This window comes from Ambystoma mexicanum, chromosome 7q, assembly GCF_040938575.1.
Source record: "Ambystoma mexicanum isolate Mex_15411 chromosome 7q, UKY_AmexF1_1, whole genome shotgun sequence".
Lineage (NCBI taxonomy): Eukaryota > Metazoa > Chordata > Amphibia > Caudata > Ambystomatidae > Ambystoma > Ambystoma mexicanum.
Genome location: NC_090941.1, coordinates 851,010,610 through 851,030,803, shown reverse-complemented (window position 1 = coordinate 851,030,803; position 20,194 = coordinate 851,010,610). Strand labels below are relative to the sequence as shown.

Here is a 20,194-nt window from a genome sequence, read left to right as displayed (position 1 = left end):
CCTTGACCACTTGTGAGTGCATTGTCTCCCGAAGTCTGAATCCGGCCAGATCTTTTTAGGTATCCAAAGGACCAAACAGAAGCAAGACATCTGCAACCAGAGTCCAGGACCGCAGGATCATGAAAATCCTAACCAAAACTTTTAGTTCTTCTTTGGCGCAGAGAAAGAGTCCAAAGCCACAAAGAGTCAGCCGCTGAATCGATGGAACCCCTTGCTTCTGAGTCCCTTTCTCGAGTGCTGCCGCAGGAGCCCGCCAGACGTGCTCTCTTTCGTCACCCCGACCAAAGACCGGGAACAAGGGTCTACTACATTGCATTGTAAAGGTAACCAGCTGGAACACTCTTTGTTTTTCAAGGTACTGTGGGGCTTGGGTTATTTTATCCTTTTGCAATTTGGGGCGCTTACTATCTTTGGGAGCGCAATTTAACCCTACACCAAGTTGACCTCAACTTACTTGCATTTGCCTTACAGCATGTCCTTCCAAAATGGGACTCATTGAGTTGCTGTGATTTCTCTTTTTGAATACTGACTATTTAAAAGCATTTTTCTATGTTAATGTTAAAGGCTATTTGTACCGGGCACTATCCCCACTATCTCCTCTGGCGGATCTGAAACGAAGGGGATTAGGTTAGGCATGTTAATAGGACAAAGTTTGGAGAAGCGCAAGAGAGCTGTGAAGTACTGTTGGTAGCTTTAGTTCAGTTAACAACGTTCGCCGAGCATATTGGTGTGTTATTTGGTTCCGAGTGTTGTGTGCTGGTCTGTGTGGTGTGGTTTTTCTTGGGGTGTGGTGAAATGGCATGCAGGTATCTGCAGCTTTAAGAGGTGTGATTGTGTTTGGTTGGATTGTGAGAGGTGTGTGAGGAGTGGTGACATTTTTAGTAGTTATTTGGGTTTGTTGGTATCCTTGCTAGGAGAAATGCATATTCATATTGTCTCCTTCGTGATTTAGAGGAGGTTGTTTCCTTTTGCTGATTGTTTCAGCATGAAAAGGCTATCTCATCTGTCATTATGCTAAGTTAGCTACTTTTGTGTGTCCATCTTTGTATTCACCCAGCCCTTTTATCCCACAGTAGATCTTTGCCTTGACCTAGTTTTTTGGATTGATTTACTTGTGAGCTACGCCCGTACCCTTCGCCCTTTCTGCGTGGGTTAGGTTGTTGGTAGTGTTGGGCATGTATGCGAACTTCTGTCCTCATGGGGTTGTCGCTTGTGTTCTATTCCACCTAGCATCGTCTCTCTTGCAGGCGTTCTCTTGGTTTTTGGATATTATCCTGATTTCTGGCTTTCTTGGGTTGATTTTCAAGTTGTTGGTGTTCATCCAGTCAGATTTCTTTTAGACCTTCTAGGGTTGAGTGGTCGGCTTGAGTATCTTTGATTTTTTGTAAGATGATTTGAGTGTTGTCTGCGTAGTTGTAGCTTGTAATGTTGTATGTTTTGAAGATCCTGATTAATGGAGTCTGGTAGATGTTGAAGTATAGTGGCGATAGTGAGGATTCTTGTGGTACCCCAGTCGTTAACTTGTGGAGTAGATATTAATGGTTTTATCCGTACAGTTTCTGATCTGTCTGTAGGAATGATTTAATCCAGAGTAGTGTCATGTCGTTATACCTATATATCTTCCAGTCTTTTGATTAGGATGTCATGGCTGACTGTGTCGAAGGCTGTGGAGAGGTCTTGCAGAATCGGAGCTGAGGCTTTGTTGTAGTCTTTGTTTTTAGGTGGTCCCAGATGGATAGTAGTGCCGATTCCGTTCCTTTTGCGGGTCTGAAGCCAACTTGTGCTTGGTCTAGCAAGTGGTGTTTTTCTACATGTTCTTGGGTTAATTTTGTATACGTATGTTTCTAGGAGTTTTGCCGGGTAGGAAATGTTTGAAATCGGTCTGTAGTTGGAGAGGTCTTCCACTTCGCCACTTGTGTTTTTTAAAAATGGCTTAATATATGCCGCTTTGAAAGATCATGGTACAGTCCCTGTTGTGAGCGACAGATTTAAGAGGTTTCTGTAATATTCTGATGGCGTTCCTTGTGCGAGGATTGGTTTATAGATGGGGGGGGGGGTGGTGAGATCCATGGTTGATCCAGCTTTCTTGCTGTGTTTTACCAGCTTGACTAATGTCTCTACTGCTGTGGCTCCTCGCCCGGTTGTTTGAGTGTTAGGGTTGGTTGGTCGGTTATGTATGATTTGTTGGATGTCATTGATTTTGTTTTTGAAATGGTCTACCAAGTTGTTACATAGTTTCTGTGAGGGTATTGGAGTGTTGTCGCAACCTGGTGGGTTTCTCATTTCGTTTATGATGTTGAACATTTCTTTTTGTGTTGGTGGTATTGGTGATTCTGTCATAATGCCTTCTCTTTGCCTTTTGAATTTCCTTCTTATAAGATCAGATTTGTCTCTGGAAATGGGGATTCTTATCTTGGTCGTATTCGTTTCCTCCATTCCAATTCCAGCTTCTTGTTCTTTTTCATGGTGCTTAGTAGTGGGCTGAACCATTTTGCCATTGCTCTTTTTGTTGAGGGGGTAAATGGTTTCTCCAGGGAGATGTTCTTGATTGTATCAGCAATCCATTTGTGGAGTAGCTCCACTTTCCCCATCTAAGTCTGCCTTCTCTGGTTCTGCTGTTGAAGGTTTGGTCTTCTCCAGTTCTGTTAGGTTGCTTGCTTTGACAGTTTTCCAGTTTCTTTTTGTGGTGGTTGGGATGTTGAGGGGCTGAATGCTAACTTAGTGTGATCACGAATGGAATGATGAGATGGTCGCTCCATTTGTATCAGTGTTGATAAGTTTTTTTTCTTGGCGAAGATTGCGTCAAGGGTGTGTCCTGACAAGTGTGTTGCCTCTTTGACCAGCTGTTGTAGTTTCATGGTTGTTAGCTGCCCTATTAGTGAATTTTGAGTGTTGGCATGTTTTTCTACGAACCAAATGTTGAAGTCCCCCAGGATTATTAGATGTTCGTGTTCGATGGCTATGTTGGTGATGGCTTCTATGAAGTTGTTGACGAACATTGCATTGTATGTTGGTCGTCTGTAAACCAGTATGAATTTAATGTTTGTTTTTGGATTCGTCGATGGGTGTATGACCATGGATTCGCAGTTGATGTTAAGAGGCTCGTCTGTTTTTACTTTCAGGTGTTCTTTGAATGCCAGTGCGTTGCCTCCTCCCTTTTTATTTTTCCTGTTGAACTGAAGGCATTTGAAGTTAGTGAAGAGTCAGCTTTAGAGTATGATTTTGTAGTTGTCATCCAGCCATGTTTCTGTGATGAATAGGATGTTGATGCCGTTGTCACAGAGAAGGTCAAAGATCTGAGTGTTTTGACATGGATCTTGCGTTTATTAAGTTGCAGTGGATTTTAAAGGTTTGGTTTGTGCTTTGTTGGTGTTTTATGACTGGTGTTAAGGTTTCCTTCCAAGTCGATCTCTAGTTGAGGTGTTGATAAAGTTATGTCGGTCATCGAAAAGCTCTTCTAGTTTTAGTCTAGCGTTTTTGTTTTCATCAGGCTCCTCTTCAAAATGTTGTGGCTGTCGAGCGGAGGGTGCTCTTGATTTGGTGACGTAAGGGCGTCTATGTTCTTGTAAACGCTAGCTATGTCTGTCCTTCTGCGTTCTTGATTTGTACATTGGGTCGGTTTGTTCCGGTGAGTGGTTATTTTCGAGATATGTTAGATAAAGGGATTTCTCTTCCCTCAGCGCTGGTTCTGTTATTGGTTTTATCTGGGAGTGTGTTCTGCAGTGCAATCTCTGGTGGTGTTCAGTTGGGCTTGTTCTTTCTGCTCTTTCTTTCCTTTGGTCCAATCCTTTTTCGCAGTGCTTTGAGTTTTTTTCTTTTTGGTTGGTTTTTGTTCGGTTGGTTGTTGCAGAGTTGGTCTTTGTGCGTTTGATCCGGCTGTCTTGTGATGTTGGACTGGGTGTGGGGAATTGTCCGATACAAGCTTGGGCTCTCTGTTGGGGTGGTCTAGTCAGGTGATATTGCTAGGTTAGTATAGTCGCTGTCTCGAGTTTGGGCTGTCCGGTTGGGGAGGTCTACTAGGGTTATATCGCTAGGGTATTTCAGTGGCTCTCCCTGGAAGAGACTTGCAGCAACAAACAAATCTCTGTGCTGTGACACAGGGTACTGTTCACAGCACCATTTCAGAATGTCAGGGCCGATGATGACAGTACCGTCTCGGCACGGCAGGGCTAATACTTGAAGCGCTGTCCCAATTTGGTACCCTCTAGAAGTGGATTAAAGGCGGCCTTGCAAATTCTCTAACGGTGTGACCCAGGCCAGTATTCACAGAGCTATCCCAGTGTTGTCCAAGCTAATAGTCGCGGTACTATCCAAGTGTGGGATAGGGTGATAATCACTGTGCTATCCTTGAGAGGCGCAGGCTAGTAATCCCGGTTCTGTTCTTATTGTGGTGTTTCCTAAATGTGATTTAAACTAATATCCACAAATCTGTACGGGTGCTGTGGAGGCAGATAATTATAGTACTATCCCAGAGAGCCACAAGCTAAGCTAATAATCCTAGTACTATCCTAGAAAGGCACAAGTTTGTAATCGCAATACTGCTCTATTGTGGTGCTTTCTAGATGTGTTTCAAGTCAGAGGGACACAGGGTAAGACTCAGCACCATCCCAGAAGAGGCACAAGCAGATTATCACAGTACTATTCTAGAAGGTAAGCTGATAATCGCAGTACTATTTTAGAAAGGCACAGGTCAATAATCACCGTACTATTCTAATGTGGTGCTTTTTAGGTGCAATGCTAGACAGTATGTGGTAATCTCTAAGGACGCGGTGTAGTCTAATATTCACAGAACTATTCTAGAAAGGCAGAATCCGGTAATCACAGTACTATCCTAGGGGCATTCTATTGTGGTGTTTTCTAGATGTGAATCATGTCGATTTGTCCTAATCTCCAAGGGTGGGGCGCTGTCTAACAATCCCAGTATTATCATATCACATATTCTAAAGGAACAAGCTAATAATCACAGTACCATCCTAGAGGGTTAGGAAGAATTCTCAAATTTGCTAATTCCCTTCACCTTAGAGACTTGATTTTCTTTTACCTGGAGGGCGTGACCCTTTTTCCCTATCCCACTCATGTATTTTGATGTGGTTTACCTCCTGTGTTTTCTAGGTTATGGAGTCTAATCAACTCCATAGGCAACATCTTTTTCAATTGTCACACAGCACCCTCAGTGCAGTGACACAGGGAAGCCTTTCAGACTTTCCCCAGGTTTACCTACCTTATTTGGGATCAACTACCGTTTCCCAGAGTAAGTAAAGTGAAATTGACTTTTCTAATCTCTTTTAAATTCCTAGACCTAGCACACCCTATCTTACAATAGAGTGCTGGAGGGGTTAAATACACCTCTTCACGAACTGATCATGTATTAATTGAATTATAATTGGACTTTGAGCGCGAGGCACTCTCCCGAACATTTCATTCAAGTATCGCTTTACATAGGCTTTGCAGGAAGCTTGAGGGAGTTGGTTGTTTCTTGCTGCCAAGGAACTCACCCACATTTCTCAAATTGCATGATAATTATTAGAGTGGTGACTAGTGCACCCTCAGAGATCGATCCCATAACTCTTTCTTGCTATTCTATTAACTTGTGCCTTTTTACTCCCATTGAAAGTAATTTAACTGAAATGCCATTTTGCTCCTATTTCAGTGGAGCCTAATTTACTCAAACGTATTGGTCTGGTATTGAAGTATATTTGTGTATAATATTAAGTTGCCTTCTTCTAGTGAATGTTCTTAAAATGATTGTGTAATAAATTAATAAGTGTTTTACCAAGAAACCTTTAGTATAAGTGCCTACTTGAACCACTGTGATTGTAAGACCTTTGTGTAACCGCCTTGTACTGCTCACATTCCCTCAGCTCGCTACCACAAACTGTGTAGTACAGACTTATGCCAAAGGTTAGTTTTTGCTTACACCTGTGGTCCTAATTTTATGTGGTGGTCCCAGAGGTTACTGCATGCAATTCTGCCTAACAGGGAGGTATTTACAGAGGGATAGTTTAAGGTATTTTGGACCCAGGCCCCGGAAAGCCTTGTGGACAATGCAGAGGGTTTTAAATTTAATGCTTGCATCCACTGGGAGCCAGTGAAGGGATTTCTGGTCTGGAGAGATAAAATCCCAGGGCTTGTAGCCAAGGACAAGTCTTGCAGTCCTGTTCTGGATTAGTTGTAAAGGGCGGAGAGTGGAGGCAGGTAGATTTAGAAAGAGGCTGTTAGTAATCCAGTCTGGAGAGAACCAGGGCTTGGGAGACAGTGAGCATTTGAGGGAAGGAGAGAAAAAGCAGAGTACTTCTAAGGAGGTGCAATAAAAAGTTTGACTTTTTGGAGACGTCAGAGATGTGTGCGGAGAAGGAAGATAACCCTGAGTTTATTGGCCGTGTAGGTGGGGGTAGGAGGGCCAAGGGAGGCCAGCCAGAGTGTGAGGGAAGGATGGAGATGGTGTACCAATTAGGAGGATCTCAGTCTTGGTGTTATTTAGACATAGATCGTTGGCGGCACACCAATTATGAATGGCAATTAGACAATCTGAGATGAGAGGAGGAGGCTGACGAAAGCCTGGGAATGGAGTTTGGTGTCAGCATAGCACTGGAAAGTTGAGCAGAAAGAGTTGCCAGGTATTGGTTGAAAAGCCAGGGCGAGAGGCTAGAGCCCTGTGGGACACCACATGTGGAGAGGGAGATGGAAGATAGAAAGGACCCAAGTTGTACCTGGTAGGGTCGATCAGAGAGAAAAGAGGTCAGCCAGGCCACAGCCTGATCAGTGATACCCAGGTTGTCACGGAGACTATTGAGCAGGGTGGTATGGTTGACCGTGTCGAACACAGAGGAGAGATCAAGTAAGATGAGGACAGAGGGAATGCTAGGAATGAGGTTGGAGAGCAGGGATGTTCAGGAGAGCAGTTTGTGCTTCTGGCAACCATGGAGGGAGATAACCAAAGCCCTTATTCTCTCTAAACTAGACTATTGCAATGTACTCTTGCTAGGTGCCACTAAGAAAAATTTAGCCAAATTGCAAGTATTGCAAAATAAAGCATTAAGAGCAGCACTTGGAATAAAAGAGACCACATCCCAGACTAGGAGAGAGGTACACTGGTTACCTGTACAAGCTAGAATAATACTCAAAACACCACCACACACAAATGCATCACCCAAAAACACCTACCTATCTTAATCAATGCCTCACTCACAGAATTTCAATTAGATCTCTCAGATCTAACTCTAGCACTCAATTACTCATCCCCCGTTTCAAGAATTCAAGAACAGGAGGTTCCAGTTTCCCTGTAGCAGCTCCCAGAATTTTGAACTCACTCCTGTCGAACATAAGCAACAAGCCTTCGCACACTCAGTTTAAGAAACTGCTAAAAACCTGGCTATTCAACACATTTTAACCGGCCTGCCTTCATTAGCCCTGCTTATCAACACATCTTGCCAAATCTGTTAACATATACTTGCTCTGTAACTACCATGTCATTGTCATTATCACCTGATATCTTTCGCCTTTGTAACCAGAAATCTTTACTGTAACCTACGCAGTGATACCCCCGGCTTTGGGCGTATAATCAAATGTAAATATAATAATATCCTAGAGGGCGCAAGCTAATAATCACAGTACTATTCTATCGTGGTGCTTTCTAGATGTGAATCGGGTCAGTTTGTCGTAATCTCGAACGGTTGGGTGCAGTCTAACAATCGCACTATTATCCTAAAGGAATACGCTAATAATCACCGTACTATCACATTGAAAGTAGGTTTGTTATGTGGCAGGGCTTCCAGAGTAGAGTGATTGCTCTACTCCCCACTCTATCTTCCCCTGCTGACACCTGCAGACACTATCTGGAGCCGCTCCTTGCCTTGCAGGCCTTAGCCACAGGGGCTTCACAGGCAGAGGGCTGCTTTGGGAGGGTCACTTATGACTGGTGATCTCGCCAATCTGGGTGGTGGGAGGTCTGGGATGCAGGAGGGAGGAGAGCGAGGACGAGCAGTGATGCTGGGGAATACATGCGGTGCGTGGGCCTGGTAGGGCATTGGTAGAGCGGGTAGTAGATTGGACAAAGGTCCAGAAGGGTCCTTTTTGCAAAATTAACTCATCTGCAGCTCAAGAAGAAGAGCAGCATCAGAACTTTGACATTGGTTTTACTAAGACCACAACAGAGGATATTTGAAAAATCTCTAACAGTATAGTTGCGATGGTAGGTGGTACAGCAGTGCTGTGTAGTAGCAAAACAATTCAAAACAGTACTTTTTCTTTAAATAAAATGCACCTCTTTGGTTTTGGTGTTTAATTTTCCATATTTCTTTGTGCGTTTCTCTTGTTATAGTACTGAATTGATTCTTTTTGAGTTGTAGAAATCAATTAAAATATTACAATTGTGAATAAGTTAGAGATGAACTAATCAACCACCCAAAAAGTCACTTGAAATTCTGTTAGTTTGTCTAAAACGAATTCGTACTGTGTCCTTAAAAGCTGGTTCTGAATACAGTTTTGGGTTAATTGGCCCAGATGTAGAATGTGGCCAGTAGTAATTTTGTAGTTAATCAACTTTTTATAGATATTTAATAGTAATTATAAAACACTAAAAACGTGCTTATACTTGTAGAGAGATGCTGTTGGAAGTCCAGAAATTGAAATTTCTAAAGAAGACGAACATCTGCAAATAATTCGTAACTATCAACAACGTCTCCTCCAACAAAACAAGTATGTATAATTCTTACGAGAAAATATCTGAAGATATAGGTCACTTTGAAGGTATCATACTTTTAATTTGTTTGCATTGTATTAATGCAAATACTTTTTTGTGTTCAGACAGCATCAACAATCTGTGGACGAGGCCCGAAAACGGCTGCACGATTATCAAAACATGCTGAAAAAAAGATATCCATCTTTATCTGTGTCCTTTGTGGACCCTACTGCAAGCCACTTCCCTGTAGACGCTGGACCTCACAATAAGGAGGTCTCAGCCACAGAAAATGTGCAGTCTGGACATGCCGCTTTCAATCAAAATGTACATGCATTGGCTTCTTGTCTTGTAAATATTTCTGGATCAGACAGGATTTCCCACTTGCCAGGGAATGCAGCATGCCCTATTAAACCTGTACAACCGTTTTGTACTGGCCAGGAAGATTTTGAGGAGCCGGACCAGAGATTATCCTCATCAGAAAAGTCAGTGTTGCTTGGTTTATCCTGTACACAGCCAAGCTGTGAAACAAATGGATCACCTACCAAAAGTAGCCATTTTGAATTTGATGTATTGCCTGAACAAAGAACCATTAGTTGGCCAGAATCAAAGTCTAGTCTGAAGCAGATTAAGACTAACATGCCTCTAGATCACTTGGAGACTAATCAAACAGATGTAGTGTTTCAGAAGTGCCAGCATCATCCAAAAGTGCATGTGTCTGAAAACACTGAAGAACATGTTTTTCAATATATACCAGCACCACTGAGATCTCAGTTTGTTCTTTCTGAACCAGTTGCTATGTTACAGAATGAAGAAGCCCTTCGAAGTAGGACAATGCCCATTGACCAGTCCACTACACAATCACCTCAGAGTGCTCTGCAGCCTAATTCTCTGTTTTGTGCTGAGCCTAGTAAGCAAGGAACTGATTCTGATCAGTGGACACCGAATGGAACTATTACTTTGTCTGACTTTTCCAGTGCTGCAGAGTTTCGACAGAAATTATTAAGTTCTTCAATGAAGATCCAAGCTCAGCAAGATCAGCTGAAAGCTTTGCAGTTGCAGCTGGATCAACAAAGGGAGGGGCTGCTCTCTAAGCAGAAACTACAGGAACAAGCTCTCCTACAAAAACAGAATGACTTGAAATCACAGATGGAGCAACAACAGGCAGTTTTGTTGGATTTTCTTCAAGGCAAGCAGGTAGGTTTTGCTGAATAGTTGGCTGAAGCTTTTCAGTTTTGTATTATTAAAAATGTGTTTAATTTGTTTAACAATGCCTTTGTAAGATTCAAAGGTTATTTAATGTGAGTCTGATTGTTAAGAACCTATTTGCTTCTTTCCTACACTCTCTCCGTCAGTTTTATTTTCCCGGGAGTGCACATTTTCTTTTGTGTTTGGGGCTTTCTATTATATTAACCATGCAGATCTCACTTCCCATGATACCTGTAGCAAATTATTTCCGTGTGCTTTCCTGGAATTATTTTTGCTGAAAATTTTTGTCAACTGCTTTTTAGCATTGGTCTCAGTCTGGGAATGTAAAAAAATAAATTGTATGGGTTCTTCAAACAATTACAAGAGGACTTGCTTGTCTTCCTAAACTTTAGGTATCTGCGAATGCTATAGTTGCAGAAACCTGTCCATGCAGCATACAGCAATTGAGTACGAGAGACCTGTGTATGGGCAGACATTCTGTAAACCTGTGCACTTTCATTTTTGCATGCTTCTGCCTTCAGTTCCCTTCTGTCGAACAGTGACTGAGAACCTGCAACCTGCCTCCTATTTACAAAGTTTGAGCTCCTTTGTTTTTCTATGACTTCTAACAGATTAGTTTGTATACAGTTTGACAGGTTGATCTTGACTGCTGATTTGCAGCATCTGCTCCGCTGCCTGTCAAATAGTCTGTGTTTATTGATCATTTAATGTAAAGCTACTTGAGGACCTTTTTAAGATGGATTTATAAAATCTGGCCTGGTGGACAGATTTCAGGAGGCCACCGTAGTTATATTGTACAGGGGAACTCTGAGAGGTGTAAGGAAGGCATGGTATCAAAGCATGGCGGACACAAGGGATCACAGTTGAAGGGTGTGTATCTCACCCATTTTTACAGTTTAAAATCTAGCCTAATCTAAACCTAAATCTAATATCGGAGCAAGCTACGACCATCTAATAATACAGTCCTAGTAGAGTCTAGTCAAATAAAAAGTGCCTTTTAATAAGAAAAACCATTTGCCAATCCTTACTGCTATGCTACAAAATAGTGTAGGATAATGCTTACAAAGAAAGAAAGCAGTGTTCTCAATGATAAGTCATGTCTCCCTTCCCCACGTTTGAAGCATGGGACAAGGTGGGATTCCTGAGCAGAGCACACTTCGGGGCTTCTCCGACCAGGGTTTTACAGTTCCTTTTTCCTATATCAGGGCCTTTTGTGCCCAAGTCTCTTTTATGCAAAGTCTCTTGCTTGAGAAGACATGATGTATCACAAAAAACAAACAAATGTACCTTCTATCCCCCTCAGACATTCTCCTACCCCCTTTATAATGTCAGCCTCCCTCAATCAAGCTCAGACCAACAACTCACTGGACATCCCTCAGTCGGGGTTCACCTTTGTCACCACAATGCAATTTACTTAGCTTTTCAATTCACAGCATCATCTTGTAATATTCATGGATCTTAATGTCTTTTTAAACAGTCTTCTGGGTTACTGTCTCCACTTTACTTGGGTCCCCCTTGTTCGGGCTCAGACCTTCCTTCACCTGTGTTATGGAGAATTCTCAAATGTGCTAATTCCCTCCACCTTAGAGACCCCCAGCAACTTTGCTGGATTTTGAGGACTTGATTGTTTTAACCTCGAGAGAGTGAGACCCTTTTTCACACTCTCGTATTTTAATGTGATTTTGAACTCGGTTTCTTTTGGTTGTGGAGTCTGACAAACTACATAGGCCCCATCTTTTACATTGTGTCACACAGCACCTTCAGTGCAGTGGCACAGGGAAGTCTTTCAGATTTCCCAAAGGTTTAAATACCTTCCCTGGGATAAACTACTGGTTCCCAGAGCAGTAAAGTGAAATTACTTTACTTATATTTGTAACTTTCTAGACCCAGCACACACGATCTTGCCCAGTATCCCCCTTGTCTAGCTTCTCGCGTAACATTTTTTACTACCCATTCTTCGCAGAATGGCTGGTGGCAGTGGTTTCATTTAACTATTGTGTGCATTTACTGCGGGCTGCGATCGCAGCTGCAGTAAAGCACCCAAGGGTGCCATTTGTGTCAAAATGGGCCCGGGCTTCTTTTTTGCAATTTCTGTGTTGAAAGGTCCTTGAGATTTACTCTGCACGCCAAACCAGGTTTGGTCCCATTGTTCGCTTTGCCTTTGGTGGGATTCACGAGTGAAGCCTGCCTCTGGCTCGAGGGTGTCTGGGGTAGGCTGGAAGTGAGGGCGGTGCTTGAAACTCCCTGTGCTTAGTCTCCTAGGAGACCCAAATGCACTCTGTGGTGATTGGCCGACTGACTGTCCAGCAAGGACAGCCACCCTGCTTGGTGAGTGACAGCTAGGCTGGAATGAATGGGAGAGAACTGAATAAAAGCCTAGGCTTTTGGCTTTCAAAGGCAGTCGACCACTGGACGAAGGAACTGAAGAACTTGACGAGGACGCCTGCTGCAACTCCTGGAACGTTAGTTTTCCCAGTCAAGACCTGCTGCTGTGCTGAAACTCCAAATTCGTATCGACAGAGAAGCCCCTGCAAGGACGACTTCTCCCCTTGAGTTGGTAGGACCAATCGACTCCAAAGTAAGCCCGTCTGGACATCCATCTCGGAGCTGGTAGAATTTCCAGAGTTCCTGCTTCAAACTGTATAGCCAGGGAGAGGAACACAAGATTGTGTGCGTAGGTTTTAAGCTGGCTTGGAGCTCCAGGAAGATCCTCCAGACTCCCATGAAGCAGCACTGACCGAGCCTGAGCCCTCTCAACAGAGTGCGGGACCCCAGAAGCAAGGGAAGTCCATCTCGACAGCCAGGAACCGCTGTTATTTGCGGTAGATGCGAGGAGCTGAAACACTGAACAGCCACTGATTTGAAGATTGCCAGTTGCGAGCTTTGACGGTCCCATTGCTGGGCAAGAGTCCCCATAAATCCTCCATTTTGTCCCCACGACTGAGGTCTAGGAAGAGTGAGATCTGCAGAGCTGCACAGGAGTCATCTGCTGCACTATATCTTCAATACAAAGGTGTTAGGCAAAGCTTGTATTCAGTACCCTTTGGGACCACTACACACAACTAGAAGTACAGGTGTAATTTAAAAAAAAAATTAATTAAAATCAAGTGATGTGTAAATACACCTTGGATGCAAACATGTACAAAACATAAAAATCATCGTCATCCTCCAAGGCCCATTCTACAATCGAGGGGTTAAATGAAAGGAGGGAGAAAGAGAGAGGGAAATAAAAAGGAGAAGGAGAAAAGTAAGTCTAAGGCTGGTTTCCACAGCTATGCTTGTAGTGACCTCCATAGCAGTGTAGATTCTTCTAATCAGCTGTAGTACGGCTAAGGACAGAGAAAGCCGTCCACCCCATCTTATGGAAGCCCACCAATCCTCCTGCAATTTCGTTGATTCCTCTATAAGTCTCCCCAGGAGATTATTTCTTAGAGTTTAGGAGCTCACATACTAGTACAAGATGCTGCAGAGTCTCCTTGCTTTTATTACAAATTCGGCAGTTTAAAATATTTCCTTCATGGGCCTTTGTTCTCCTTGCTGTAACCTCTCGTGTTGGATAGAGATTCAAACGGAGTCTCAGGAAATTTTGCCGCTCCAATTTCAGGATTTCACTTTCTGCTCAGTCTGGATCCAAATCCAATCATTTATACTTCACCCTCGTTTGATTTTCGGTGAGTGTCGTTTCCGTAAGAGCAATGTTTGTCAGTATGGAAGAGCAGGCCTCGTACCAGGAATTTAATATTGCTACCTGCTGCCCTTCCATAGCCTCCTTGATGATCGGGAAACCACTCGCTGCTGGTGGTTGGAGACATTTCCTCATTAAAGAAAAGGATTTTCATTCCATATGGGAGTATAGAGAAGTCAGGCCCAATTCCCTTCGAACCCGTTCAATAGGTAATGAGTTTGGCAACACCATAACCCTCTTCCAAAAGAGACTTTCCAAACGGTTCCAGATTTTGTGATCCATAAATAAATTGGCTTCAGCAGCATAGGTTAGTATTGGCGCCACTTTCAATTTATAGAAATCCAAAATGGGTACTGTGGAATATTTGCAGTATTGTCTTTTGATGAGTAAAGCTTGCGATGCCAGGTTTTTGGCTTTGTTTCTAAAAATGTGCTATTCCTGGAGCGTTATTCAAGGTATTATTTAGAGACGACCCCAGATGCACCATAGAACCAACTACTGGTATCTGTTCGCCATTTAGTGTCCAGGTCCATTTCTTCCGCTTCTCACCCTTCCACTGTCTCCCAGAATCAGTATTTAGGATTTTTTTGCATTTATCTTTAGGACATTTTTTCAATGTAGTGAGACAAATCCGTTAGTTGTCTCTGCAGCCCAATTTCCGTCTGATCAAGGAGCAGCAATTCATCTGCGAATAGTAAGCGTCCCACAGAGTGGCCGGCTATTTTTCGGTGGAAAAGATCTGTTTTTTATAAATGCTTCTGCCATGTCCGATATAAAGACAGAAGACCGCTGGTGCCAGGCAACAACCCTGTTTTAACCCGTTTTCTGAGGGAATTTCATCAGACAATAAACCCTTTTTGTGCAGTCTGATTTTTATAGTGGGGGCCCTGTGTAGTGCTTCCATAGGTTCTGTCAGGGCTTGAGGACAACCCCATTTCTTCAATTTGTTCCACAGAATTCTGCGGTCGACTGAATCGAAAGCCTGTTCCAGGTCAATCGAGGCGATATAGATTGCCCTTCTCTTCTTCTGGTGGACCAGGCACTTAAGTATATTTATGATGAAAATATTTAAATTGGTGCCTATCCCTTTACGGAAACCGGACTGCCACTGATCCTGGTGGTTGAATTTGGCACTCCATTAATTGAGGTGTCTCAAAATGATTACTGCGAACATCTTGCCCACCACATCTAAAAGGGTGATAGGTCAAACCCCTGTAATTATAGGCCTATCACCCAATATGGGGACCATTATGGAACAGGTCCAGGATTGTGGTATTTCCTTCTCCCTTACTACAGTTGTAAATAAATTTTCCGGATCTTTCTTTGGGATCTCGTTGGTCAGGCCATCCGGGCCTGCCGCCCTTCATTAACTTGAATATTGTATCAAGTCAACTATTTCTTGGTGATCGAATTTAAAGTCCCATGGAGCTTCTGTGTGTAGTGACTCAATTTGCTCCCCTCCTTTTGCTGCATATAAACGTTTAAAGTGAGCCTCCCAATCATGCGCAGAAACTGAATTTGTAGTTCTTGAACCCTCCGGGGTATTTAATTCATTGATTAACTTCCACACACCTGCTGTATTTTTAAATTATTAGTTTTTGTAGTGGTATAACCAGTTCTTGAAGTTCATTTTAGCTTTTTTTGAACAAAGTTAGATTATGAATGGTTTTATGTTTTTTCACTTGTCGCCCCAGTCTATTTACCTTTGGCTTTCTTTTGGCGATCTACCTATTATAGGCGTGCTTGTGTAAGTATACAAGCCTCTTGAAAGCTACTGGCTTTTCTCTAAATGCCTGTAGAAGGACTGGGTATTGAAGTATGCCCCCCGTAGCACAATATGGATCTGAATTCCTCCCGATGAAACCTCAAAGTTCTGATCTTCTTGATGGTACTCCTTCAAGGGATTTCCAGCTGCCCAGTCGGTACATACAACCTCAAGAAGGTTGTGATCACTTGAGTCTGTGGGTATCACTTGCAATGAAATCAGTTTTGCTAATAGGTCTTCTGTGGCGAAAAAATAATCAATGGTACTTGTTTGTGTCCCCGTCTTCCATGTTGCTGCCGCTGGTTTGTCCCCCTGCAGATTGCCGTTACCCATATAGATTGTAAGAGGATTCAATTCAACACTACAGCTAAGTCAACGCCTAGTCTATAATACTGAATGAAAACCCTTATTGATATATCTTTAGGTCCAGTTCATGCGTTCTGGATGACTACCCCTATATAACACCCCTCTCTTGGAATCCCCCTGACCCCACTGAGCCAAGAAGTAGTTCTGTTTTGCAAGTTTAAAAGGTTTATTTGATAATTTACAATATATATTATATCACGCTTTATAATAAATTAATACTTGAATATCACCCTTAATCTGATATGTTAAAGATTAACAATGGAGAATCTGGCACTAGCACACTTCTTTATAATCACTAATGAGTTGACATGAAATGGATAAGATAGCACACTGGTAAATAGGAACAAAAGTATAATGTGGTAGAGGATGCTTTATGTAAGCTCAGGTGGATGCAATATTCAATGAATGCAGTACAGAAAATACTCAATATGATTTCAACCAAACAATGTAATCACTTTTCTCTGGCTATTCACTCCCCCCCTCTTTATGCAATGCAAGGAAATGGAAGGAAACACACAGTTCTCAGAAATGCAATCAAATGTGATTCAATCCAGCAAGCTTAGACAACAGAAAACAGATAGGAGTTTTGAAAACACGGGCCCAAATGCTTTGATATGTGCTAGCAATGGATGAGAAATATGCTGGAAATGCTTTTTAATTCCCTTTCAGAGGTTCAGGGTGAGTGGTATCTAGTTAATATTAGTCCAGGCTCACACTAGCAATGATGCAGGGATAGTTAGCAGGTTAAACGAATTTCTGGCAAATGGAAAGCAAGCAGCAGCAGTTTTTACATGTGAAGAAATTTGCAAATCGCGGTAAAATTCGCGGATGCGTGTTCTGCGATTGCGGTAAAACTATAAGGGGTAGGAATGCGGTTCTTGGTGCGATTCAAAGCTACGATTCTAAGCTATCAGAGGAAAGTTACTGCAAGTCTCTAGCCCAAACGGTCGCGGAGATATGAGCGATTTAATAAAGGTCGTTTTTGGGTTTGCAAATTTCAAAAGCTCAAAATGACAAGTGCAGCTTGCAACTAGAAATGACAGGTGACAGCTAGGAGGCAGTTCTACTTAGGTTAAATAGATTGAATTAGATGAATTTAAACTAAGAGATTGGTTCTGCACAGTTTTCTAGGTACTCACACTATATTCTTGAGTGAAATGGGCCTCGCCATGGATCTGGTCAGGGTTTTAAACTGGACTCTGGTCTGGTCTGGTCTGGCCTCTGCACTTCACAGTGATCTGGGTCAGCTCTCTCTGCTGGTCTGGGTCTCTCTGGTCTGGTCTCTTAGTACAGCACTGCTTTCTCTCTGGTCTGGTCTCTTAGTTCTGGATAGATTGAAGTCTCTAGTTTGGCTCTCTGGATGTTGTATGGAGGTAAGTATGGATTTTTCTGGCAGAGCGTCCCGCTGCAGATGGATTTTGAACGTCCCTATCTGTCCTGTCTGTCTGCTTTTATGTGTTTAGAATGTGGGTGTGTTCTAGCATCACTGACCCTACCTCTCTCTCTGCTTCTAATTGGTCAAACTTCCATTTATCATTTGATTGGGGAATGAACTGTGAGTCAGAGTGATGTCATTTTACAGCCTGCAGAAAGTCCACTCCTCCTGTCAACTTAGACACAAATCTAGATTTGAAACAAATACATATTTGCAGAGGTACATATTGTTTTAAAATCATATGCACCCATCATGCATTACAGGAGGTATACCCTGTTCAAACTCTGCTCTTCCTGGGAGCTTGCATTCAGAAATGGCACATATTTCACTTTTTAACTGATTTTGCAATTTCTGACATTGACCCAACTTTACATACATGTGTGCAGGGAGTAGGGACATTTGAAGTTTCAGATTTTTAACATGCATACATTTAGAGTAATATCCATTTTTCCGCTAAAACCCCCCTGAACATGCCACCGGGTCGAAAAACCTCTTAAAATGTGGGCAGAAAAATCACAAGAATTATGGTATCATTTATAAAATTTTCACATGTCCGCTCTATGAGTTATTCATCTTTTTAAAGTTATGTTCTGGTTCCAAAGGGGTGTGGTTTCCCAGGTCACATGGTATAGAAACCAGTCTTTCCAGTTTCTGCCAAGCCAGCTTGCTCTCACAGGCAGTGCCCCTCCCAGCTCTTGCCAAGAGGAAGCTACATTTTACGACTGCGGTAATAAAAACCTTTGCCTGAGTGAAGAGGGCTTTGTTCACTCTCCTGCAGAGCACAGATAATTCAATTATCAGATAGATGGCATATCCTTAGTGTGGGCAGCAAAAGGAAGGTTGGCCTGGGAACACAGTGGTGACTCAAGTTTCCCTCCTGATGGGGGTAGTTGCCAGGCAGAATTCAGTTCCTTAAGCCGGGTTTCAGATAAAATGTCACTTTTTGTTCCCCAGTTTCTGCATTCAAATAAAACTAAACATTTTTACATATGCAGCTAGAAGGCTGATTCGAAGTTTAAAACTATGACATTTAAACAGTTACAAAGGCATGTGACACCAAACATAGCTCACTCATTTAATCTAAACATTTTCGATTTTAGTGTCTTTAAATCCAGTGCAACTTAAACTGCTGACTCCATAGCAGTTTTGTTATAAGCATTGTTTTGGGCTCTTCATTTCCCAGATTTTGTAGGCACACAACACTCCATTCTACCAAATGTCTGCTGGTGTCCAGTGAGTTTTTAGATGTGTTGCAATGTTTAAAATAGACAGTTTGAGCCTGCCTTCAGAGAAACACAGGGTGGTTTTAAACTGCCGGCTTTTGGATAGTGGTGAGTACTGGTACTGCACCCATTTTTGGGATTTAAGAAAATGAATTCCCAACAGTTATGGGTTTGCTTTTGGCAATCAGCATTGCCACTCCCAATGGTTTCAGACTACTGTGCGGGTAGTCCAATGGTGGTTTTAAAGCGCTTTGAAGCTAACCGGCGCTACTGTTTTTCCTTTGGCAACCCATTTCCCTCATGGCAACCCAGCCTTTCATTCTCGCACTGGTGGGTGGCAAGTGAGGCAACCATTTTAGTGTGCGCACAAACTGCGCAGCTTTCCTGGATTTCAGCGCACATGTGGGTTTTCCGCCATCTTGAATTTTCTAAGCCCACAGCACCAAATGTTGCAGCATGATAGCTTAAACGTGGGTCAGGACACCCAACAAGCCCCCCCACGCGACTGCACTTTGAATTTGAGTCGATGGGGAGTCGCGTGCCCATGGGTTTTGACCCACGCACCGGTCTGTCCGCATAATCTTCTTCCTCTTCTGTAGATGGCACAGTTCAGCATCTTCTTCTCCATCCGGTACTGATCGATCGGTTCTCCTCGCCAGTCCTGATGGGAGTATTGGGTGGTCCACTGGGCCCATTGGATCTTCGTTCCCGGTCTCCGGATCATCCTCCTTGGCCAGTCTCAAGGTCTTCTTTCTCCTAGGACGACAAAGGAAGAGCGGCAATACCTACTCATAGACGTTTTTCCACCACTGTTGAGATGGTGGGACAGCATATGCATTTCATCATGACGAAACATTACATTCTTACTTTGATAAAAAAAAAAACAGTATAACTAAGAGACAGTTTCATGCAAATCACAATATTTTAGAGACTAGATGTGGTATGTTTTATGATTGGAACTGAATTAGTCTGAGACAGTACCCGCTAGGATTCCAGAGGATTCCTCCAGTTGTTGCAGAGTGTGCCTGGGATGGCAACATTTCAACTGGTTTATGTGGACCCACTTGTCTTCCCCCGCTGCCAAAGGACCTTTGGGGATGTGGATTTTGTAGGCCACAGGGGAGATTTTGTCGATGATCTCAAAGGGTCCCTTCCATGTAGGCAAAAATTTGCGCTGCTTGGCCTGGTTCCTTTGGAAGTTGTATAGATAGACCCGGTCTCCCACCTGATATTCCTTCCTGGAAGTTTTCAGGTCATAGTGGGTCTTCATGCTATCAGCTGATCTTTCTAGATTCCGCTGAGCGTAAGCAAAAGCATGTTGGAGGTGTTTCCTTAAATTCTCTACATACTCATGAGTAGTGGAGGCATTTATCAGTGTCTGCTCTTGGGTCCTATAGAGCAAATGCTGAGGAAGCACCATCTTGCGCCCAGTCATCGACTCAAATGGTGACATTTTGGTTGCAGATGAAGGGGTAGATCTGATAGCCATTAGGACCAGAGGTAATCGGATATCCCAACTTGGCCCAGAATCTGCCACAAACTTTTTTAAGATGCTCACAATGGTTCGGTTATATCTCTCCACTGCCCCAGAAGAAGCTGGTCTATAAGCAATATGCAGCTTTCTCTTGACCCCCGGTATCTCCCACATCTTTGTCATTACTTCACTGGTGAAGTGGCTACCTCTGTCTGACTCAATCCTTTGAGGTAGACCAAAACGGGAAAAGATGTGGTTAATCATCAAGGCAGCTGCAGTTTCTGCCTTGCAATTTGGGGCTGGGAGACATTCCACCCACTTGGTAAACAAGCATGTCACAGTCAACATGTACTTATTCCC

General features: G+C 43.0%; 1 protein-coding gene across 4 annotated transcripts in view; it reads left to right on the top strand.

Moving 5' to 3' along the window:
- CEP295 (centrosomal protein 295) overlaps positions 1-20,194 on the top strand; it is a 721,329-nt gene that overhangs the window by 228,481 nt on the left and 472,654 nt on the right. For all 4 annotated transcript variants that reach the window (XM_069639287.1, XM_069639289.1, XM_069639288.1 and 1 more), the window contains exons 16-17: positions 8,600-8,697; positions 8,806-9,874. In XM_069639287.1, coding sequence (XP_069495388.1) covers positions 8,600-8,697; positions 8,806-9,874 — 1,167 coding nt within the window. The remainder of the gene's footprint in view (positions 1-8,599; positions 8,698-8,805; positions 9,875-20,194) is intronic.